The 24,878-nt window shown below is 50.4% G+C and overlaps 1 protein-coding gene across 3 annotated transcripts in view; it reads right to left on the bottom strand.

The window, feature by feature from the left end:
* Window positions 1-19,218, bottom strand: part of CCDC33 (coiled-coil domain containing 33) — a 104,201-nt gene extending 84,983 nt beyond the window's left edge. Inside the window, exons 1-3 of one of the 3 annotated variants that reach the window (XM_079127317.1) lie at window positions 18,111-19,218; window positions 16,923-17,287; window positions 13,386-14,510 (exon numbers count right to left, since the gene is read on the bottom strand). In XM_079127317.1, coding sequence (XP_078983443.1) covers window positions 14,397-14,510; window positions 16,923-17,287; window positions 18,111-18,681 — 1,050 coding nt within the window. In that variant the 5' untranslated portion in view covers window positions 18,682-19,218 and the 3' untranslated portion in view covers window positions 13,386-14,396. Of the gene's footprint in view, window positions 1-13,385; window positions 14,511-16,922; window positions 17,288-18,110 lie in introns of those variants that run through there. The other 2 variants (XM_079127318.1, XM_079127315.1) reach the window with 2 other exon arrangements.
* Window positions 19,219-24,878: the final 5,660 nt, after the last annotated feature.

The following is a 24,878-nucleotide window of genomic DNA, read 5'->3' as shown; positions in this document are numbered from 1 at the left end:
CCTCCACACCAATTTTTATAATGGCCCCCAATTCACCACAATACCAAAAAAAAAAAAAAGGTGGAATAAAAAAGGATTAAAATCCCTAATATGCAAAGCACTGACGTTTGTAAACATCTCCCCAATAGAAGATCTGATCTGGGGATTCACAAAAGAAGGAATATGAATATATAATGCTTCATATACATTATGAACATCCTTGTGGAGGATTCTACCCAGCTATTAAAATGTTTCTGAACCAAACACAGTGGCGCATGCCTGTAATCTCAGCATTGTGAGAGGCTGAGCCAGGAGGAACGTGAGTTCAAAGCCAGCCTCAACAATTTAGTGAGGCCCTAAGCAATTTAGTGAGACCTTGTCTCAAAATAAAATATAAAAAAGGGCTGGGGATGTAGCCCAATGGTTAAGTGCCCCTGGGTTCAATTCCTGGTATCAAACATTTAATTAATTAATTTTAAAAAATAAAATATTTCTGAAAGCTACCCATCAAATAAAACATCTGGCTCCCCCTCAGTACTCTCACACTGCCTGGGTCCCTCCAGCTTAGTAGGGCAGGTGGGATCCAGTTGGCTGCTTAGGGCTCCTGGGTCAGGCCAGTCTGGATGCATTACAGTCTAGGAATCTTAAAGAGGAGGGTGGCAATCTAGGAACTTACACTGAGCTGTTGGCATTCATTGCACTGAGATTCTAGTCCCTTCCTGGCAGGGCCCTGCTGCTCTGCCACAGCTTTTTATTGAATGCCTACTATGTGTCAGACACTGTTCTGAGTAGTAATCAAAACAGATCCCAGATGCCTTTTCTTCAGGGGTTCAAGCATCTGTACCAAACAGGGGGCCTAGGCCTCAGGAGGGAGGGCAGGGCAGCGGCAAGGAGGGTATGGGGGCAGCAGGGTGTGGGTGCTGCAGGGATCTTGCAGGAGATGATGAGCCATCTGGGTGGGCTCTCTGAGCCCAGCAACAAGAGGACAGAAGCAAGCAGGTAAGGGCAGTCTGATTCCACAACACCCGCGAGCATACTGCATTACAACTCCCATGTGTCCTAACGTCCAGATAGGAAGAGCCATAGAGACTGCCTTACCCACCCATTTCACAGCTGTGAGAACTGAGGCCCAGAGAAGGGAAGCGAACCAAACAGAGTTTGAAGGAGGGATGGGTTCATGCAGGTGCATGGCCTCTGTCCCCAGTCCTCACCTTCGTCTTTTTCCGTCCCATCCTCTCAGGACAGGAGTGTTTGGCTTTGTTTAGCAATCTTGGGATTTGGTACCTGGGATGAACAGTCCTGCCCAGCAGCTGGCCCGGGTGCCTTAGAGTCTTTGGGGGTGATGAAGAATATGGAGTGTCAGTACTGTCTCTTGGCTGCTATATATCAGCCCTGAGGCTTGAACCGGGGAAAGCAGAAGGGTGGGCAGTGGACGGGGGTCTGGATCTTTCTCAGCACCAAGAAGTTCTGTGGGTGGAAGAACCTTGGGGGATCAGGGCCATGGCCAGTTGGTCAGGGGCCTGGGGCAATTGACTCTTAGCACCCCCAGGAAGGTGAAGAGAGGAGTGGCCCTCTCTCTGCCCAGACCCAGTTGGATCACCAGGGCAACACTGTGTGACATCACAGGGCAGAGCCAAAGTCACACAGGCCCATGTGCAGGTGCCGTGGGGTGGGATCTCCTCTTTCTGGAGCTGTCTTTTCTGCTGCCTGGCATCCAGTCCTCACCTTCCTGCTCTTGGTACCCCAGGGTACCTCACACTGAAGCAAAGGACAGCCAGGCCCTGCCCCCCAAGGGAGTTGCAACTTGGTTGGTACAAGAGCTACTTCAGTTAAAGAATCTGCAGCCATCCTACCTCTTTGGGTACCTACAGTCTTCCTTTAGTTTAATAATAAAATTCAAGAGGAGGTTTCTTTTGGAGGACAGGTGGGAAGAGGGAGAAGAGGGAAAGGATGCCTAAGTAGATATGTTGTGGGTAACATCATGTTTTTTAGATTGAGTGATCAGTTACTGGGAGTACAGTGGCCCTGCCTTACCACTGTTTCTCTTTCATAGTTGTGGTGTAACCAACCACAGTCTGAAAGTACCAAATGGAAAATTCTAGAAATAAACAGTTCATGAGTTTTAAATAAATTTTAATGTAGTATACTGTTATAATTGTCCTGTTTTGTTATTAGTTATTGTTATTTATCTCTTATTATGCCTAATTTATAAATTCAATTTTATCATAAACATATGTATAAAAAATCACTGTATATAGGGTTTGGTACAATCCATGGTTTCAGGCATCCACTGAGGGTCTTGAAACATATCCCTATGAATAACAGTTGGGGGAACTACTGTATTATTGAAAATAAATTGTAATTAAACAATTAAAGAGGATCATGTATGAACCAACAGTGGTACTAAAGTATGAAGCTGTATTATGGTGAATCCAACTGAGAGCCACACAAAAATTATTACAAAGACAAAGAGCCTTTTTATTAAGCACTTCATGTCAGGCAAAGTTCTTTTTGTACTGGAGATTGGACCCAGAGGCATTCTACCATTAAGCTACACCCCCACCCTCCACTTTTAAAAAATTTTTTTGGAGTCAGGGTCTCACTAAGTTGCTGAGATTGACCTTGAACTTGTGATCCTCCTGTCTCAGTTTTGCAAGTTGCTGGGATTACAGGTATGTGTCACATACCTAACTTCTATATGCTTTCAGAAGGACAAAATGGCAGAATAAAGAATGACTAGATGAATCTCACCATCATGTACATCCACAAGAATGGGGTCCTAATTAGAATAAGAAATATTCTTATATCTTACATATATATCTTATATATAAGATATATATCAAAATGGGTTCTGCTGTTGTACATAACTGAAAAGAACCGAAAATAAATAAAAAATAAAAGAGTGACTAGTGGAGATGGGAGGCTGCTTCATGCAGGTTGTGAAAACTAGGCCTTGAAGGATGATTAGGGGTGCTGGGTGGGGTTTAGAGTTGTTTGGGAGAAACCTGTGGCCTGCCTTACTATTCTGCCAGCTGTTTTTGGTCCCATCTTGGGGGCCTTCCCATCTTGCTTAGTTTGGGGCTCAAGAGCAGGACCAGCCTGGCAGTGAGGAGGCAGGAGTTTCCTCCTCTATCCCCTGTCCAGAGAGAGAGGCAGGAAGGAGGTGGTTCTCCCCAGTGTAGAGACAGAAAAACTGAGGCCTGGTCTTTGATTAGCACTAGAAAGGACCAGTCAAGATCACCCAGAAAATTGGCAGTGGAAATCAGGAGTCCCACTCCTAGTTTTCCCCCTCTTCTGGGCTGCCAGGGGTGGGTGGGGCTGGGGACCTCCTCTCACCTGTATGGGACAGCTATGCCACTCCAGCATCCAAAGCTCTGGGCTCTCTCCCACAGCTGACTGACCTAGCATCTGAGCTTCTGCCTCTGCAGCCCTAGCCCTGTGCTCTTCTTGCTGAGAGGAACAAAATGCAAATGGGCACTGGTTTCAGGCCCTCTGGCTCCATAGCACCAGCAGGCCCTGCACACCCAGCAGCCACCAGCAGGAGGGCCCTCTCACTGCCTTTCAATGATTGTCCATTTCCCTGGACCAAGGAGCCTTGGGACACTGGCTCCTGTGCCTGTCCTAACCTCCCCAGCTCTGCTTCCACTGGCCAGTGAGACGGGCTTGAGGACAGCATGTGCCCCAGCTATTCGTCCTTCTCTTCCCTTCCCCAGTCGGGGAGCTCCACCTCTCCCAGCCCAGGGACATGTGCCTGCTTCCCAAATTTCCAGAGAAACTTCTGCTGCACTGCCCAGGGTCCAGCCCCAGGCTTTGATGACTCAGGGTGATTCCAGTGTGAGATGAAGCAGGTAATGATTAATCTTACAGCTAATTGGTAACCATGCTGCCCCATTCAACCTGTCCCCCAGGACAGAGCATGCATCATTAGGTGGCCAGGGGTCAAACACAGTCATTAGGGAGCCCACCACTCAGGCAGGAGTGAGGCCCTGTGGTTGAATCCAAGGCAGGCTAGTGGAGAAGGAGGGCTTTTGCTTCCTTTTTGGGCTTTGCTCTGGGCTTGTGGGCAGCAAGAAGAGTCTGGTAGGTACGTGTAATCTATAATCATTGATGTGGCTTCCTCCTCCATGTTCCAGGGCCTGGATTCTGAGAAGGCAGCCCTTTGGGCCTAACTGCCCATGCAGCAAGTCCCAGTGAAGCATGTCTATCCCAGAACCCCCAGCTTGGCCTTTACTTTCCCCTTAACCCTGTCCTGCCTCCACCCCTAGGACTCTCATTTTCTTTCCTGCTTTCACTGGGCTGCTGAGTTGTTTGAGGTGGGAAATCAGGTAGTGTGATTTTGTAGCAAATGATTTTCAAAGCTGTGTGACTTTGGACAAAATATTAAACCTCTCTGGGCTTTAGTTCCCTCTCTTATACAGTGAGGCCAAGGGCTAAGTGAGACCTCACAGGTAAAGCACTTAACACTGACAGTTAAGTACTCCATACATGGCTTGTTTTCTCAGCTAACCAAGTTCAGACTTAGACGTGGTTCTCCCCGACAGACAGGGACCAGAAGAGTGAGCACTGTCTGCAGGGGTGACATCTGCATATCTCAACCCAGCCATACCTCAGCCTCCTGAGCCGCTGGGATTTGAGGTGTGTGACACATGCCTGGCTCCACCTGTCCTTTTGAATGAGGCCACACAGATTGGGGCTTTGTAGTCATGTAGCCCAGACACTCCTCTTGCAGAGGAGAATATGGAGGCAAGTTCTAGAGCCTCAACTGGGGAGGCCACTGTAAATAGGGCAGACGCAGGGTGTGTGGAGGAAGCCTTTCTATCCAGCACAAATGGGTCCTTTGGACCCTGAGGGTTGGTGGGTCAGACACCCAGCTGTGACTGGAAGCACTCATGGTGGCTCACTCCCAGTTCAAGCCAAGCCCTTGGATTCAGGTTGTTGACTCAGGGCTTGTTGGCCGCGTGGGCTGTGGTAGGATCCTGGGGTCCTGGGGAACTGCTTTCCACCCTTCCCCCAGTTCCTTACTAGACAGAGGTGACTTCAGTAACTGGCTACTGGGCTATATCTATATGTTCCATGTTTTGTCACAGACCCTGTTCTATGATAGTCCTGACCTTGTCTTAAGCCCCTTGTTCCAGTCCCCTGGGACAGCCTGGTCTAGTGCTACCAAGTGGGAAGGAAAGATGTGGGCAGCCAAAATAGCAGGACACCTTGGAACTCAACCGGTACCACAGGGAACTGTCAATTGACACTTTGGATCCTCTAATTCCTCACCTACCAAGCGGATCTGCAGAGCCAGGTGAGGACTAGACAAGAGAATGAAGCCCAGCACATAGCGGGCAGCCCCCAAAGGGAGCTTTCCCTCATGTTCACACCAATATGAAGCCAATATGGTGCCCCCACAGCCGGGGGGCTTTGGTGACAGGAGACTTGGGGGGGATGTTAAAGGGGTCAGCGTTCTCGTTCTTGGTCAGCACCGCTTCCGTTTGCTCAGCAGGCACGTGTTGTAGGATTCCTCTCAGTGTTTGGTAGCCAGAGCTCTGGTTTGGTAGCTCTGGTTTGGTAGCCAGAGCTCTGGCCACCCAGGTCCCACCATCAATTCATAAATCACTTTGCTGAAGTGCAACGTGACTTTTGGACATTTTTCTTTTAAAAAAATCAATAACTTGTTACCAAGGGGCTGAATAAAGGGGTAAGTGATGAAGCTGCCCGCTATTCCCTTCCCTTGGCAGAATTGCCCTGCCAAGGTGGGGGGACCCACTTAGAGGGCAGCCAGACTCAACCAGTCTGAAAAAGATCTGTGTCCCCTCCCCCCCGACTCTGCCAAACCACAGATCTGACCAAGTCCTTCCTCTGCTTCGATTAACAGTTTAGCAAGGCCCCAAGTTCTTGGGAGACCTCTGCAGGCCTCTGGTCTGCTCCCCAGGAACCTCCCTCTCGGCTTACCCCATCCCTGCCTCACATCCACACTTAAGTCTCACAACACAACTGTTGTCCCCCCAAGAAGTAGGTGGTCTCTCCAGTTTTGGAGACTTCAGATACACTGCCCATATCCCTGCACTGTCCTCCCTCAACCAGCCAGAATAATTTATGGTTCTTCTTCAAGACACAAACAGCACAGCCTCCCTCAAACCTTCCTTGAAACCTCCCCGCCACCGCCTCCACCCCACCCCCATTCCAGGGTGTCAGATCCACAAGCCCTGGGCCTCCCCCTACCCTGGTTCATGACCCACTATGGACTTCTCAGACACAGTCTGTCTCCCTAGGGCACAGGGACCATACTTGGGGGTTGTTGGGTCCCTAGGACTCAGCATGTGGCCTGGCACAGAGTTGGTACCAAGTGGGTGCTTGTTGAATGAATGGGAGATAAAATTGGCATCAGATACCTTCCTCCTCTCTGCTACTTTAGCCTGGGACAGTGATGCCTGTACCCCAAAACCTCCCCTTCTCTAGAGTGCAAGCCTTCAGTGCCTCTCCCCCTACTAGGGTGTGAATAGTTGTGTATATGAACCTCACCATAACAGCTAACAATTAGTGAGCCCTTACACTGTGCAGGCGCCACTCGTGCTAGTCCTTATAACCGCATCCAAGATTGTCACTGCTATCGTTCCCACTTTAAAGATAAGAAAACTAAGGCAGAACCAGGAGGAAAGGAGATCAGTTTTAGGACCAGGCTATTGGGCTACAGAACTTGTGTTCTTTATCAGAGTGCTGTTCCAAAATAAAGTGCTTGTGGGGAGCCTGGGGCTGGGTGGAGGTCAGCCCTGACACCCCACCCACGGGATGAGGCCTCAGGGTTGGCTCTGCAGCCAGGAGACCCAGTAGGTCTTGGGGGCTCCTGTTACAGGAAACTTCTTATTCAGGCCAACTCAGCCTGGGATCCCTCTCTCAGATTCTCTGCTCAGTCTGGCCACCCTTGCCTGAACCGCCGTCTCACCCAGAGAGCAGAGCCTCTGGCCCTAATCTCATTTGAGGCCATGAAATCGCATTTGCAGCGTATTAATGCAGCGTGGAGCTGGCCTGGCCCTGCCTGTCTCCTGGAAGAGAGAGGAGCCTGGCAAGCAATCTCGCAGGGAGGCGTCTCCAGGAACACCCGCAGACAAAAAGCAATTATGCTTTAAGAGGAAGATTAAAATAATGTCTACCCCCTCCCACACACGTGCCCACCCGAGGGCCTCAGCTTCATTTGGCCCAGTGATGGCTCAGGGCAAGCTTCCTTCTGGGTGAGGGGTGGGGGTCCCCATGACTGGGCCTTCATCTGCCCCAGCATACCACCTCCACAGAGAGTCTTTGCGTTCCCCAAAGAAGCCAGGTTCTCTCAAGTCTCTGAGTCCTGTTCTGGTTTTCTACCTCACTGGAGCGCAGCCTCAACCCTGTGACTCTGACAAGCTGCCATTTACCTGCCCAATGATCCTGGCCCCTTTGTGAGCATATGCTGTATTCTTTAAGTACAATTCAACGCTCCCTCTGGGGAGGACTGCCATCACCCCCACTTTACAGATGAGAAAATAAGCTGCAGAGAGGTAAGTCCCATAGGTGGAAGGTGGCAAAACAGAGAAACTAGAATTTTTCACTGCTCTCTTCCCTGCCTTCCTGTCCTGACTCAAGTATAGCTGGCCTTCTGAGTCTGCGGGTTCCAAATCTGCAGATTTAAGGAAACTTGGATCAAAAATATTTGGAAGCTGGGTACCATGGCCTGTGCTTGTAATCCCAGGGACTCAGGATGCCGAGGCAGGAGGATTGAAAGTTTGAGGCCAGTTTCAGCAACTTAGCGAGACCCCCGGCAACTTAATGAGGGCCTGTCTCAAAATTTAAAGAGTCGGGGAGGGGCTGGGAATGTAGCTCAGGAGCAAAGCACCCCTGGGTTCAATTCGCAGTACCAACACACACACACACACATACATACCTACATATATATATTGAGAAAAATTTCTGTCTGGAGTTGGGGTATAGTTCAGTGGCACAGCAGATGCTTAGCATGTATGAGGCCCTGGGTCTGATCCCCAGTACTACAAAAAAATAAATTTAAAAAATTGTGCCTGTACTGAACGTGTATAGACATTTTTTTCTTGTTGTTATTCCCTAAAGAATATAGTACAACAGCCATTTACATAACATTTACATTGTACCAGGCATTATAAATAACCTAGGGATGATTTAAAGTATGCAGGAGAGCCAGGCTTGGTGGTACATGCTTGTAATACCAGCTACTCCAGAGTCTGAGGCAGAGGGATCACAACTTCAAAGTCAGCCTCAGCCACTTAGTGGGACCCTGTCTCTAAATAAATAAATAAAGCACATGGGAGGATTGTATAGATTATATGCAAATATATATAGAGAGAGATAGATTATAGATATAGATATATAGCTAGATATATAGATATCTGAGTGGTTCCTGGGAACCAATCCCCCAGGGTCCAAGGGGCAAGTGTACTCCTCTGTGACTTTAGCCTCCATGGGATGGGTCTAGCTGCCTCCCTCCTATACCCAAGCGACTGCATGGTTTCACTGTGGTGCTGTTGTCTTCTTGGAAGCTCTGAGAGGCCATGTCTGGCACAGAATCAGGGCCCAACAAACACGCTGCTGGGAGACTCCATAATAGCTTCCTGTAGTGGGGTAAGGCTGTGTGATCATTTCTGTCTCCAAGGCTGAACCCATGTTAATTTCCAAGCTCTCTGTGTTCTGGGAATTGTTAGGATCCCCTCTCCTCCAAGAAGCCCTCCTGGTCTGCTGTGAGGATAGTACATTATCCAAGTCTCTCACAACCACATTGCAAAACAGGTACCATTACCCACTTCTACAGATGAGAAAACAGAGGGTCAGAAAAGCCAAAGGACTAGTGCAGAAATACCTAGTGCAAGGCAGAGCAAGAGTCTCAATTCAAACTTCAGTCTAAAGTTTGGCCACTGTAAACCTTTGTGGCTGTGACTCCTGTCATGCCTCCAGTAAGGGCTAAAGGTTTGTTTCTGGGTGAAGACATTTATACAATACTTCTTTCTAGGTGGGGGTGCCCTAGACCCTGACCCATGACAGCCTGCCTCTACTCCCAGCCTTGCTCCCAGAATATCCAGTGCAATTGAGCACTCATTGTGGTGGTCAGTGAACACAGAGTAACGTATTTTGGCTGGTCTTAGTGTGATATGGGAGCCAAGAACAAATCTGCTCCTGTGAACTGCTTCCTCATGATCCTGTCACAGGATCCAGAAAGCCCAGTGTTCTGTACCTTATTCCAGTGGTCTAAGAACAGTTTGCAAAGTGTGAGTCTCCCTGGGGAGGGATACTGCAAGTCATTCCCACCTGTGTGCTGGTTACTAGATCAGAAACACTGAAACATGCCGTGGAGACCCGGATTCCAACCTGGCCTTTCCGCTAGAATCAAGAAGACATTTCGGGCAAGTCTTTCATCTCCTCTAGGGGCTCAGTTCCTGTTCCACCTCCTGGACCAAGGTGAAGCTCCAATGGGCTTTGTGGGCCTTCAGTGGGATGTGAGTTCTGCCTTCGCCAGCCTGGCTCAGAGAATCCTCCACTACGAAGGGGATAGCAGAGAGTGCAGAGCCCTCAGGGATGGCTGTTCATTTCCTTGGCATCCCCTACTAACTTCCCCCATCCCACGAAAATACTTCCTGCTTGCCTCCCACTTGTTTGTCCCTTGCACCCCTCTGTATTCCTGCCTCTACCCATTTGCCCCTATTGTCCTCTGCACCATAAAGCTGTTCTCTGTCCTGCTGGAATCCCACCGTCCTGAGGGCAGAACTCAACTGTCTTCCTGACTTGTGTGAGGTGGGCTTTAATGTACCATGTAACTTCTACCCTCTTCCCCACCTGAACCTCCCTTCCTTCTTGTCAGTAAGCACTACTTGGTCCATTCCTTGCACAGATGAGGAATTTGTGATCCAGGGAGCTGAGTGACTTGCTCAAGTCATAAGTGCTCAGATGGAACTGGGAAATGAGGTTTTAAGCCAGAACCTCCTGACTCCCAGTCAGGACTGTTTCCCTATAGCAGACTGTGTCCTTGATGACCACCCACCTTGTCCCAGTGGGCTTGAAAAGTCATTGCTCTCCTGTTTCCTCCACTGTCCAGCCTGGCATCTCCCCAAGGGCAGGGCATACAGCAATCTAATTTACTGCTTGGGGGAGTGAATAGGTAAATGAAGGAAGGAAAGAAGGAAGGAAGAAAGGAAGGAAGGAAAAAAGAAAGGAAGGAAGAAAGGAAGGAAGGAAGGTCACCTTCTGCCTGGGGAGGATGAACCATGGAGCCCAGGGCAGGCTGTCAGATCCAGATGGAAAAGGACATCCCATATGTATCCTCCTCTATCCCAGGAAGGGGGCTGCTCCCTGTTGGCCTCAGCTGCTCCTGACTCTGGGACTCTGCAGAACAAGCTTGGGGTGATCTCTAATAGGCCAACCTCATCAGGGCCATGGTGGCAGACTAGGGCTGTCAGTCTTCCTTCCCAGCTGCCCTCCCCCATCTGCTGTCAGAGTTGTATTAAAGATGGGTTTCACATGGAGTTTTAATCTCACCTCATACATCACAAATGTCATGTCCCTGACACCTCTTACTCATTTAGACAACTACACTTGGGGGGGTGTGTATCGAAATGAAGACAGGAGGGTCTCCAGGATGCGTGGGTCTGGGTGGGGGAGGATGTGTACTTCCTAGGTGTGTTCTTCAGTGTGTTGGTGTGAACCCTATCTTTGTGAAGAGGAGGGTCTCTGCAAATCCAGGATGTGGTGGGTCTGTGTGTGCTCACATACATGTGTTGTGTGTCTGAGTACTTGTGAGGTTGGCTGTGTTCAGGGTTAGGGACACATTCATCTCCTAGGGATGTAAGGACCAGAAAAGATCACCATAACTGGGTCCTCCTGAACTTCATCCCCCTTCTTTCACCTTGAAGATGACTTCTGGAGATGAGAAGGCTGCCCCACTTTCCCTCCCCTGGAGCTTATCAGCTATTCATCAGGGCTGGGCCCACCAGGAGGACATCAGAGGCAGGAGCCCCTTCCTCTGCATCTCAACCTACACCAACCTACACCACCACATCAAGCACACACCCCCCCTCTCTCTTTCTCTCTCTCTCTCACACACACACACACACACACACACACACAGACCTCCAGGTGGAGCCAGTGTCAGCCCCCAGGGCTGTGGTGGGGGAAGTGAGGAGGGAAGCTGGGGGAGGGGGAGCAGGACCATCTGGTGTGTTCCTTACCACAATCTGCTAAAGGAGCCACTTCCCAGACTAGCACTCAGGCTGGCCTTCTCTACTTGGAGCCTGGTATCTGGCCCAGAGACTGAGCATCTCACAAATTTGTGACACCCTTCCCTGTCTGGGCAAGAAGGAGCAACCCCATCTTCTAGATGCAAAAACTGAGGAGGCCCAGACCCATCTACCTTGCCTAACACAGACATCCCAACTCGATCATTACGAATATGGCAAACATTCATTAAGTACTTCCTGGAGGGCAGGACTAACGGGACCCTAACTCATTAAATCTTCCCAGTCATAGAGGACAATGGGGATTGGGGGAGATGCTACTTGCATAGGGTCAAACGACTACTAAATAAATGGCAGAGCTTAATTTGCATTCAGCTCCACTGACCCCAAGGTACCTGCCTGTCACCCTAAGCTGGCTGCATCTCAAATCTGGCACTCCACCCAGCGAGTTCTAAGCGCAGATCCTGATGGAACTTCAAAGCCATGATTGGAAATCAGGCAGGGTGGAGGTGGAGCGACAGGCTTGAGCAAGGATATAAATAAGAGACTTCTCTAATTTATGCACCTTTAGGTCCCATCCAGGATACCCACCCTGGACTCCTGGGGTCTCTGGAGGACCCTTGGGCAGAAAAGTGTTTCAGTTCACACAGAGGAGGAAGAGGAGCTGGCACGAGGCCAGCAAGGTAACTGTGGGGCATTTAGCCCCCGGCCTCTCCTCCTGAGGTTGGGGTGACTGGAAGTGCCCACGCTCGCTCCCAGGGCTAGTATTGGCCTGCCCTGCTCCTCCTGCCAGCCTCAGTCAACCTTCCACCACAGTGACAGGTCTGCACCCCTCCCTGCGTGGGTGACGATGCTCTCTGAGAGCGCCTTGACAGTGTCTTTGTTCCCCTGAAATAAAAGAAAATCGAGCTACAAAGGGAAACCTCAGGTAGCTTTTAACGGGCTCAGCTGCCTGGGGCACAGTGTGTTTAAGCTGGAGGCAGTTGTCACAGGAGGAGAAGGGGGAGCCGCCTGCAGTTCCCACCCGCCCCCTTCTGGGGGGGAGCCCCCACAATCGCATTTACTCAAGAAAAAAGCTCTTTCAAAGAGTGGCAAAGGAGAAAATCAATGAAAATTGATAGAGAAATGTAAAGCAGCTGTCTGCCGAGTGTGTGTGTGTGTGTGTGTGTGTGTACGCAAGCGCACACGTGTGTATGCACATGCGTGTGCCTGCTTGCGATGGCACAGCCTGAGCAGAAGCATGCAGCCTGGACAAATGCTGACCTGCTTAGAGCTCAAGACGAAGGAAGGTGGGGGCTGGGAATTGATGCCTGGCACGTGCCAGTGGAGGGGTGCTGGTGGCTGGGGGGAGGGGCGGCAGCCAAGTCTCTAACTCGAGTTAAGAGAGAGATTAATATATTCAATCTGCTCCAGGGTAATTGAGGGAACAATTGGAGTGTTTTTCTAAAGCCTATAAAACTGCCTCATTTGCAAGGAGGGGCTGCCCTGCTGCAGGTCCTTGTATTTGATGGAGGCAGGAAAAGCAGGGGAGGGGCAGTTTTGGGGTCGCCGGGTGAGGGACTGGGGTATCAGCCTGAGAAGTGTTGGCAGTCCTGGTCTAACCGGTTTTCACCTTCCTCAGCTCAGGCCAAGCGGTGTTTTCTGGAGCCTGTTTCCCTACCTGTGAAATGGGCCTGGAGTTCCCCTCCCCCAGGACAGTGGGACGGAGCCTCTGAGGGGAGACTGCTCAAAACCAGGGAAGCCAGCCTGCAAAAGGGCTGGCACCTACGTGAAGGGGCACGAACAAAGAGGTGCCCGTCTCTCCCAGCCAGGCCAGTCCCCAGAGATTCAACGTGCAGTAAAGAGTAAAGTTAATGAAATCCACATTGGGGGTCTCTCCCTGCTTGAACCATTCTAGTCTCCAGGGCAATAGAAACAGCGAGCAATAAAAAACATAATGAATTTAAAAGCAGAGCAGAGACTGGAGAGCAAGGACTCCGCAGTGATCTGGCCGGGAGGTGGGAGGGTGCCTGGGATGGGGAAAGTGCTGGCCTGGGGCTCCCGCCAGAATCAGGGCTGAGGCCGACGGGCAGAATGGAGGGTGGGAACAGGGAGGAACAAAGGGAGGACACGGCCTCAGAGGTGTAGGGACTGAGGGCAGAGGGGACTCTAGGCAAGCCACTAGTAGTCCATGACTGGTCTCCATTCCCCTCCATTTCTCCTTAATGAAAGCCCCTCCAGCCTGTGGATGCCAAATCCACAATCAGAATGCACAGGCTTGGAGCCAGGTGCTCAGCTTTTGGTGATTGCTTTATTAGCTTTTTCTTCTTTCATTTTTCCCCCTCGGCGGGGGGCAGGGGAAGGTGTTTTAAATGGAAGAAATAAAAAGAAAGAAAGGAAGGAAAAAACCCTTGAAAGTGCCATTTAAAAAGCTCTTGGAAAACCCAATTGCTTCCACGAAACAAAACTGCAATTGTTTGACAGAGGTAACTGCTGGGGGAGGGAGCCCACCACGCCCTCGCCCTCCTCCTCCTCCCTCCCTGCCAGGAATCCAGAGCGCAGAGCTGTGTGGGAGGAAGCTCAGGGCCTCCAGACGGAGCCCCTAGGATGGCTCCCAGAGTTAAGAACAAGGAATTTTTAAATTCATGTGTCCAGATATTTTATCCCTGGGAATTTCCAGTCCAAAGTTTCCCTCTTAAACAGCTCTACCCATGGGAAGTTGTCCTTGAACTGTCAGAGATCTCTAGGAGTAGGGAGTGAGGTTTCAGGAGGTGCAGTCTTTGAGGACCCAATGGCTCCAGGCACAAAGCTGCTGTGACCTCCCCAGGCCCTCACAGAGACATCATTTGCCCTCACAGGTGTTCAGCAGAGTCACCTCTGATGCCCCTTGGCCAGGCTTCCCACTGCACTTTTCTGCAGCTTCCTGGAGCCCGGGCACCCACCCACTCTGCCCAGTGCCGGCCACCTCCTTTTGGTCTGATAACTCACCCTTGCCATTGGACAAGGAGGGGCAGGGTACTGGGGTGGCCAGTCAGATAGTCTCAAAGTTGCCAAGAGGTGACAGCAGAGGGAGTGGGCTGAGTCTGGGGGAGCTCCACCCAGTGAGGACGCACCATGTGCCTGTGGCTGGCAGGGAACCCCCAGCGGTTGCCCTTTCATGCTGAGAGAACCTTCTGTAGCCCCTTCTGGCAAACTCCCAGTGCCCTCTTTTGTGGGTCAGAGGTCCTAGGAGTGACCTTCATCCTGGCATCTGATTGTTTCACACTGAAAACATTTGTGGGGACTGTTCCTTCTTAACCCTGCATTTGTGTGGTTATTTAGGGCCAGCAACCTATAGGGCTGAGAAACAAAGTGATTCAAGTCAGTCCTTGAAGATGGTCTTGGTCACACCCTGAACACTGCCCCGTCCCCTGCTTACCCTTGAGCATCCTAATCTTTGCATTCCCAATCGCCTGTCCTTCATGCCTCCCCTGACCCCATCTCCACTGCCCAGCACCATCACCATCATCAGTTCTGGCTGAAAAAATGGCAAACACTATGAAAATAAGAGAACAACTTTTGAGCCTACGAAAAAGTCCCAAATTGAATAGATTCAGTTGTTGAGATGCCTAATGCAGACAGGACTGAGAATAGCTTGAAAGGGATGAAATCAATGGTGAGCAAACTTCCTGGAGGAGGTGGCCTTGAATTTAGACTTTTGTATCTGGAGCCCAGCAATCCATTCCTGGACCTGAACTGAATATTGCTGAGTTGGAACTACATCCCGAGAATGGAGTCCTCTTCTGTCTTCTCTAGCCTTTTTCCTCAAGACCTTTTCTTCTGCTGCCCCTCCCCCCATTCCAACTTTATTTCTCCCCCTCAATAGGACAAACGAGAGCTGAGTGAAGTCCTCCCTTCCGGGGCTTCCTTGTCCTTATCCACAAATTGGGAGATGCAGGGAAGAGTGTGTGGTTTTGAGGGTCCCTGTGGTTCTAGGTCACATCCACTTCCTTAGGGAACTGACACAGGTCCAAAGGACAATGTGGGTCCCATTGAACTTGATCTTTTTTTTTTTTTTTTCGGTGCTGGGGTTTGAACCCAGGGCCTTAGTGTTGGCGAGGCAAACACTCTACCAACTGAGCTACATCCCCAACCCTGAGCTTGGTCTTGATGCCGATTTCCAACTGTGTCTGAGCCCCCAAAAGGCAATGCCAGAAAGATGCTTGTCTTCCTGTCTCTGAATGGCTGGACTGAGTTTGCCTGACTACAAGCCCAGCCCTCTATTCTAGAGGGACACTCCATTGTCTATTCCCTTGGGCTTCTGTGCTGTTGTCAGGGCTGTGATTGCTGACCCCCTGGAGGGGGCGATTTCTCTCTCCCTTTAAAACCATTTTCTTGTCTTGGTAGAAGCAGACATCTGACACTTTAAGAGGGAGTGTGGCGCAGAGATGATGGCTTTAAATAACAGAAATTAGAGCTGCCGAGTCTGCCACAGCCATCTAGCCAGCCCCCTTCCCCCAGCAGCCCCACCCTCCCTCACATGCATTTCAAAGAGCAGCCTGGCCCTGTGGCCCAGGGCTGGGGGTGACCAAGCCATGCTGGGACCTGGAGTAGAGGGATCAACCTGTCCCCAAGCTCAGAGCCTCCTACAAGCCTTGTCCCATGATAGACCATAGGACAGAAAGGCCAGGGCCCAGGCTCTGAAGCCAGGGAACTTGCCATCTGAGGGAACAGAATGTTCCCTAGGAATCTAGGTGACACCCATCTCATTTTACAAGCTCAGCACACAGCACAGACCTGGGGGTACAGCGAGGAGTCAAAAGCATGTGTTGATTGACTTACGAATGAATGAACAGAGCCAGAGTGTGCCATGTTAACAGGCTGGAGCCCTGGCAGAGAGAGGTTGGTCCCTGGGTTCTTGGTATGCACTTCCTGCTCGCTCTGCCAAAGCCACAGCTCCCCTCCTGTCTTTCTATGCACAACCCTCCAGTGGCTCCCCAATGCCTTCCAAACTGACATCCACCTCTGCTCTTCTGCCACTACCCTCCATTTCCTCTGGTTTCTCCCATCCACCAGCCCTCTTCCAGCCAGACTCAGCCCCTTACCCAGGCTCTGCCCAGCAACACACCAGAGCACTGGTTGGGAGAGAGGCACTGCAGGAGGGCCCCACCTTAAGGACTGACCTAGCTTTGGGTTCCAAGCACTATTGTGTCACCAGGAATGTTGTTGGCATTAAATGGAATCATGTATCCTTGAGTCTCGGTTTCTCTACCTGTGAAATGGGCTACCATTTACTCTAGTGGCTTCTTCGTGCTGGCTCTGAGGCCTCTAGACACGCTGTCTGGCTGCGGAAGTGGGAAACCCTCCTGTGCTCAGAAAAGGACTAGACCCCCTTGCCTGGGCCTGAGGCTGCCAGGGTCCTGGTTCAGGGATGAGCCTCTCCTGGTCACAGTGGGAGCTGGAGGAACTTGAGGGTGGGCACACAGCGGAGATGTCTATCTTGTGACAGAGCCTCCCTCAAACCCTGGGGAGAATATGTGAGATTAAGGAGAGAGTGTTCTCAGGGAACACACACACCAAGCAAAAGATTCCCCACCCTCCTGTGTTCCTGCTCTGTGTGGCCTTGGTTCCATCTGTTTTTATTTTTTTTGTCTGTCCCTTTAAGCTGAGACTCCTGCATGGGGACAGACTGCATGTCCCCAGACTGAAAGGAGTCAGCCTTGGGAGGCTTTGCTGCTCTGCCCAATGAAATGGGACCCAGGAAGCACCCACCTGCAGCCTGGGGAGCTGAGGCTCTGGATTTGGTGCTGTCAGTTCTGTTTGGCTGTGTGCTGGAGGACTGTTTGAAACAGGAGGCCGAGGGGCCCGGTGCACATGGAAAGCCACGCTATAGGTCAGGCCACCGCAGTGGCGGATCGTGGGGTCCTCGCTGGCCCGGAGCAGAGCCAGGTTGCCACAGTAGCGGTACAGGTCCTCATGCTCCCGTGCCTCCAGGTTCATGCGGGGTTGGTCTGGCCGTGGGTAGATGGGGAAGATGGCCTGGCCCACCCGCTGGGCTGCCTGTCCTGAGGCTCCATCCAGCCGCAGAGCCTCCACTCGCAACCGCGCATCATGATGCCCGTCATTCTTGCAGAATCCTGGGTGGGAAACGTGGGATTTGAATGTGGTCTCTGGGGTCTCCCTACCTGGGCTGCCTAGCTGTTGAGTCAAAGCCAAATAGGCTTGGCAAAGTTTTCCCTGGTGGGTGAGCCCCCTTTCAGGTCCCCACCTGTAGCTCCCTCCCTTTACCCATGCTGGGTACCAGCCCACTGGAGTGAGGAAGGGAGGGCGCTAAGCCTATGGGACCATCCTGGGTCCTGAAGCCACTCTGCTCCAAGGAAGACTTCAACCTGCCCCTGATTTTCGTCACCAAAATCTGGGACTTTGTTTCCCCATTCCCTCATGCCCCTCTTCCACCGGGAAGCTGGGCAGGGTGGATCTTTTTCTCCTTTTAGCTCTCTTAGCCATTCTCTAATTAAGATTCCTGCCTCTCTTCACCTGGTCTTAAAGCTTCTAGAAGGCAAGATCTGAGTCTCCTTGTCCCTGTTCATCCCCCATACCCACAACTAAGTGATGCTCAGGGCTCAGCACTTAGGGCGGGTTCTAGTGTTACTCACTATAATGTGCACTACCCAGGACTGGATCCAAACCTACTGTGGGCTCGGTTCTTTTAAATTCACACCTGTCCCTCCATTTGTCCCTCACCCAACCCTGTGGGAGCAATACCAGCATCCTGTGTCACACAGAATGTCTCACAGAGGGCCAGTATCCCCAAGGTCACTCAGGCCAGGCTTTTGGAGTTTAGTCTGGGGATCTGCCCACCCCTCCCAGCAATCCTGAGATTCCCTAGGGTCCTTGACAGGGGCTGGGGCAGAAACCCAGGGACCTTCTCTCCCTCTCACTCCCATTCCCACATTGTACCTTTGGGCAAAGTAAAGATGAACTTGTTCCTGGAGAGGGTGAGGCTCTGGCCAGGATCCTGCTGCTCAATGACATCAGTGACAGCAGAGCAGGCTGGGAGGGGGTTCCCATCATTCACCTGCAACTGCACGCCATCTCCAGAGCCTGCCAGCAGTGGGTTCTCAGCTGACAGCCGCAGGGCATATCTGCCTTTCTCGTTAAATCCCACGCTCAAGACCTCGAACTCCAGGTCCAGTGTCTTCTCCTCAGCCTTCAGCCTCCGCCCTATCAAGGATGCAGGGAGCCAGGGTTCAGGCCCCCTAAAGGACATGGTCATGTTCGGGGCCTGACCCCAGGCTGAGCACTGCTCTCCTGCCCATAGTCCCAGCCTGTGCCCAGTCTGAAAGTCTAAAGGCTGGGTGCTCAGGGCCACACCCCACCTCTCACGGTTTGTTTGAGAAACCAGGTAACAAGCCAGAAAGCTGGGCCTGTCCTGGGGAACCAAGGCAGCCATGAATCCCTCTTTTAGCATTTGTTCCTTCAACAAATATTCATTGAGCATATATTCTGTGTGAGGTGCTATTTTAAGCATTTGAAATACAATTGTGAACCAAAGATTCCTACCCTCCTAAAGCTTGTTTTCTAGTGGAAAGGAAGGGAAAGAAGACAAAAATGAACATGAATATAGAAAATAAATTATAATGTAAGCTAGAAGATGATAAATTCTATGGAAAAAAATCAGAGCAGGATCAGAGTGGAGAGGTACATGGGTGTATGCTATCCAGAATTTTCCATTTCTGGGAAAGCCTGTCTCCATATGTCTATTCACCCCCAAGGATTCTTCACTCAGGTGTGAACTGGGCTGTGAGGGAAGGGGTGGCGTCTGTTCCCTGGGAGCGTGCCCTGAGCACCCAATTCAGTTTACCCTCTTAATCAAAACACAATATGGGGCACAATTTCACTTCACAAAGAGCTCAGAGACTCTCACACTGAAGAATGGTCAAGCTGAAATCCATCCTCCCTGATCCTGAGTCTTGCTAATACCCGATGGATACCCCTCAGTAAGAACCACATGTACTACCATTACCACCACCACCAACAACAACCACCACCACCACCACCACTATCTCCATCACCACCACCACCATTACTGCCGCCATCACCACCATCACCATAACCACCACTACCATCATCACCTCCATTATCATTATCCTTTATCAATATCATTATCATTGATGATGCTTTTCATTGAGCAGCTATTAGATATAAGGCACTCTGCATAGCTCTCTGAGGTACATACAATTATATCCTGATTTTTTAAAACATTTTTTTAGTTGTAGACAGACACGATACCTTTATTTTATTTATTAATTTTTATGTGGTACTGAGGATTGAACCCAGTGTCTCACAGGTGCTAAGCAAGTGCTCCACCACTGAGCCACAACCCCAAACCCTATTTCTTGTTTTAGAGATGAAGAATCTGAGGCTGAAACAATGTAAAGAAATCCATCTCAGATCACATGGTCAATAAACAAGAGTCGAGAACTGAACCTAAGTCTCTCTATACTCTCTCCTACTGAGCATGCCCTAGGACTGGCTCAAAGCTTCAGATGAATTCTATTAAGGAATTTTGTATTCTAAAACTGCAAAAGAACAATTCTGAGTCTGAAGAGAACATTTATGGACAGCCTAGATTGCTCTTTTAAAAGTTTACTTGGAATGAATTATGTTGACCGGAATGCATGATTTCATAGAGGAAAAGACGCTGGTCCAAAGATGGTATTGGCCAGTCCAGTTAAGAGTCCCAATGTATGCGTCATGCTTCCTCTGCAATGATTAAAATTCAGTTTCTTCAGATCCCCGAGGGGAAACTGAGGAACAGAATTCTAGTGACCTGCCCTGCAGGTGAAGTTCGGTAGATCTCTTGATCTAGGTGCCAGTGCCCTCTTCTGCTTAACAGGTGGGAGCAAGTGGATAACCATCCCTCAGCTCTTGTGGTCTGAAGCTCTATAAGTCCTGTTGGGAAGGGCGACAAGGTAGTCTTATGGGGGAGAAGGTGAGTGGCAGAGGCTGCTTAGAAGCCTTTGCCCCAGTAGGTGAGCATGGGCCGTCCTGGTCCTGGCACTCAGTGATTCAGTAAAGCAGCTGTATTCCTTTGCATGTTTGAAGTGCATCCCAGAGATGCTACAGATGGGCATCAGTACCTTTGACCTGAGGGTCAACCGCTGTGCACTGCATGCACCCCCACCCTGTGCCCCTGGGGCCAAGTCTCTTGCCCAGAGCCCATCTTCCCCAGTCTGTTCCCCCTGAGTCTCTTCAATATGTCCCCTCTTTCCCCTTCCCCTTCCTTTCTCTCCCCAACTTTCTACAAAGCCTCTGAGGTGGCCATGTTGGCTTTCTCATGATTTTAGGGCCTTCTGCCATCTGGCTTCCCTACTTCCTACCCCATGTCTGGCCTCCTCTCCTCCACTATGCTTCCAGGCTAGGCTCACTTTGGTGTGGGTGTGTATTTTTTTTTTTTTTAAGGAAAAAAAGGTAAAATAACAGAACATAAAATTTATCATCTTGCCAGGCGTGGTGGTGCATGTCTGTAATCCAAGCAGCTTGGGAGGCTGAGGCAGAAGGACTGCAAGTTCAAAGCCAGTCTTAGCAACTTAGCGAGACCCTGTCTCAAAATCAAAAATAAAAATGGGCTGGGGACATGGCTCAGTGGTTAAGCGCCCCTGGGTTTAGCCACTGGTACAAAAACAAAACAAAACAAAACAAAAAAAAAAAAAAAAAAACTTAATAATTTTTAAATGCACAGTTCAGAAGTGCTAATACATCTACTTTGTTGTACAATGAATCTCCAGAACTATTTTTTATCTTGTAAAACAAACTCTGTGCCCATTAGACAAGAATTCCACTCTTCATTCCCTGGGCCCTGGTCACCACCCTTCCACCTGTCTCTATGGATGACTGCTCCAGGTACACAGATGGGTGGAACCGTACAGTATGTGTCCTTTTGTGACTGGCTTGTTTCATGCCCTGGAGAAGTAGCTTTTGCCCTTGCTTACCTCCTGCCTTTGCCACTGTGGTTTCCTCTGCCCAAAACTGCTAGCTCTATTTGGAGTCATCTGCTACTTCCGCTGACTAGTAAAACCTCTACCTGCTACCTGGATGAGCAACAAGGCCCTCTTCCTTTCCTATCTCATGTGATGACCTGTCTACCCTTAACTGAACATTTCTTCAGGAATCACATGCACATATCCAGTACAGGTCTGGGCAAGGGATGGGTGGCTGGGCATTGTTAAAGCATTATGGAATGAATGAATGAATGAATGAATGAATGAATGAATGAATGAATGAATAGGCAAACCCAACTCAGCTTCTGTCTTTGGTTGTTTTATCTGGATTTCATCCATGAGAAGCAAAAACCATTTGGGGATTTTGAGTCAAACTTGGCCTTAGAGAGAAGCATCCTGGGGCCTCCATGGGCAAGCTGGTGCCCAGGAGGAAGGGTAGCAATGAGGCAGGTAAGCAGCAGGGCAGGAGGCAGGGGCTACTGGTGATCAGGCTTCTTGAGACCTGGCCTTAGTTCTGCAGAGAAAGCCTGGAAATCTCAGTGAATTTTAGCATGGCAGGGCTCGATGACATGCCCATTTTATAGCTGGAGAAACTAAGCCCAACAGTGCAGAGCAGGACAGGTCCTTACTCCCACCCCAGGATTCTTTCTACTCCTAGTTACCTCCCTAGTTCAGCCACTGGCAGTTTTCCAAAGGTTTAAATTCCAGGCGAGGCTGTCTCTGGGTGTCAGGGCCTGACTGCCCCCAACCCCAGGGAGTTGGGAGGGAGTGGGATGGGTGGGGGAGCAGCCCTGGAAGGCTGACTTCCAAACCACCTTCCACAGCCCCAGCCTGAATGATTTAATAGGGCCTGGACTCTTCTTTTTTCCCCCAGAAGAATGGCCACTCAGAAGCCGCTGGCTTTGTCTAGAAGAGCCTGGGCCTGTAATTAGCCCACCCCAGAGTCCCTCTTCCTGCTTCCCACAATGACTCCTTTCAGCCTACCCCTCCCCCAACCCTCCCCAGGGTCCTGAGGGCTCTTAGACACCCATCCTCAAGCATCCACCTCCAACTCCCTCCCTGCCCACCCACTCCTGGTCTCTGCTCAGAGCTGAGTCTTCCTGGTAAAGCAGGGACATCTGTGAGTCCTCTGGATCTTTACTGGACGTGGGACTGCGACCAACATCCCCTGCCACAGAGGATAAAAGAGTCTCCAGAGAACAGGTGGGTGGTGAAGGGTGGATGCAGGTCTCTGACTCCCAGGCCCACGGGCTCAGGCGGTCACCACTGCTCCACAAATGGAACATGGGCCTGCAGCCCCAGGCTGTCCCCGCAGCTCCCCTCCCTTGCAAGTCCTATACCACTCCCTTCAGATCCAAGTACAGGCTTGTGAGGGTGACAGAGTCACAGACTCAGGCTGGCATAGTGAAACATGGCAGCCTTCTGTTTCCACTGCACAGATGGGGAAACTGAGATCCAGAGCAGGGAAGGACCACGGTTGTCATTTAGCTAGTAAATGGTAAAGACAAAATTAGAAGCCTGGTCTCCTCCCTCCACAGAGGGCCTATAAACTGTCCCCTGTAAATGGCATTTGTGGTCCTGTCCCTACACCTCAGGCCCACTCAGGCCGCATACCCTGCCTTCCCTCCTGGTGTCCTACCCCAGGCTCCGGGGAGCAGCTCAGGCCTCCCCTAAGCCCTCTGTCCTGACTTTAGCTGGGCAGGAACTGGAGGAGGAGAGTTAGGGCTCCCTGGGTGACCCCTGGGCTCGCTCCGACAGCCCCCCTTGGCCAGCCTTGCCTCAGAGTGCCTGAAGTTCCAGGGGTGGCAGAAGGTGGGGGTGGCCTCACGGGAAGCTCCAGCAGGACTGGCCTTTGCCTCTGCATACCCAGCTGTCCAGCTACTACAGCAGACTCCCTGGACTCAACCTCCAGATGGTGGTGTCCTGCTGGCTTGGATCCTGCAGACTCTGGGGGCTCTGAGACTGGCACCAGTCCTTCCTTGTGATCACCAGTAGTGCCGGGGACAGAAAGAACAGGTAAGGGGGCAGAGAGAGCAGGCCTCAGCAGGGGCAGCACCAGGCCAGCCCTGGCCAGGCACAAGCTCAGACTTAGGCAGGGCAGGGTCTAGCTTAGGAAAGGTACTGCCTGAAACCTTTTAGAGGAAAGAGATAAACAGCCAGGGAGAGAGAGGTGGGGAAGATGGAGGGACAGAAAAAGGAGGAGAAGGAGGAGGAGGAGGAGGAGGAGGAGGAGGAGAAAAGTCAGAGAGAGAGACTCATAGGAAAGAATGAAGCGGAGAGACAGAAGGAGAGACAGAAAGATAGGAGACAGACGGAGTTAGGATGAGACACAGGGCGACAATAATAGGGATGGAAAGAGAGACTGATGGACAGGGACACACAGACTGACAGAAGGATAATGAGATAGAGAAAAGTCAAATAGGAAAGATAGACACACAGGGAGCGACCTGGGTAAGGTTCTGCTGACAGGTGCACCAGACCTTCCATTTAGATTAACCAACTGGATGGGGGGCTTCCACAGAGCAGAACATAGTCCAAGTTCTAGAAAGGGAGGTTTCTGGGGAAAAAAACAGTGAGCGGTGAGTAAAGTGGGGGTAGGGTGGCTTAGGGGTGGGAATCTCTGGCAAAACTTAGCTCAGTCACTGATCTGGCACATCATGTGATCTCTCTGGGCTTAAGTTTCCCTTGGATGTGAGGGAATATAGAGTGCAGTAGGAGGCTCTGAGGTCTCTGGCAGCCTTATGATGTGAACTTAGCTCAGGCTCTGTCTTTGCAGCTAACTTACTGCTCCATCCTACTGAACTTTATGACCTCTGCATCGTAGTCCAGTATGGCTTCTTGAGATCTAGCCATCACAACAGCATTTCAGCCAGCTGGAAGGAGGAAGGGATAAAGAAAGCACTTCCCTTTTTAAAGAACATATCCATCCCAAGAATTAAGCTCAAAACTTTTTTTTTTTTTTTTTTGGTGCCAGGGATTGAACCCAGAGGCACTTAACCACTGAGTCACATCCCCAGTCCTGTTTTTTGTTTTGTTTTGTTTTAATTTTGAGATAGGGTCTCACTAGGTTGCTTAGAGTCTCACTAAATTGCTGAGGCTGGCTTTGAACCTACGATCCTCCTGCCCCAGCTTCTCAAGTCACTGGGATTACAGGTGTGCACCACCATGCTGGGTTAAAACTTCTTTTCCCAACTCGTTGGCCAATGCTGAGTCTGTATCTTAGGGCTGCATCTTACTTGGAGGGAGGCTAGGGATGAAATCCATTCACACTGAACTCAGTGATGCCTTCACAGATCTGTGCTCACATCAACCTTCAACAGAGCTTACAGTTTCCTTTTGCTTATTACATACAAAAAAAAAAAAAAAAAAATTACATAGGCAATGCAAGTTTTAAAATACACATTCCAAACAAGTGAAAATCCCCTGCTCTCTGTCAAATTCACCCCTCTTCAAATGTGACCACTGCCAACAGTTTGCTGTGTGGCTGCCAGATTCACTTTTATATCTTCACACACACACACACACACACGCACGCATCCACGCACGCACACACACATCTACCTAGTGTAAGCATAAAATGGGATTGCGACTGATGTATTGTTCAACAACTAGCTTTCTTGGTTACTGTGTTACTGTTACTTGGCAGTATGTCTTGGAAGTTCTACCATCAGGAAATACCTTGTTCTTTTTTAACAGTGAAATAGTATTTCACACTGGCATGGTG

Source organism: Sciurus vulgaris (assembly GCF_902686455.1).
Source record: "Sciurus vulgaris genome assembly, chromosome: 2".
NCBI lineage: Eukaryota > Metazoa > Chordata > Mammalia > Rodentia > Sciuridae > Sciurus > Sciurus vulgaris.
This window is presented reverse-complemented; position numbering and strand designations above follow the sequence as displayed.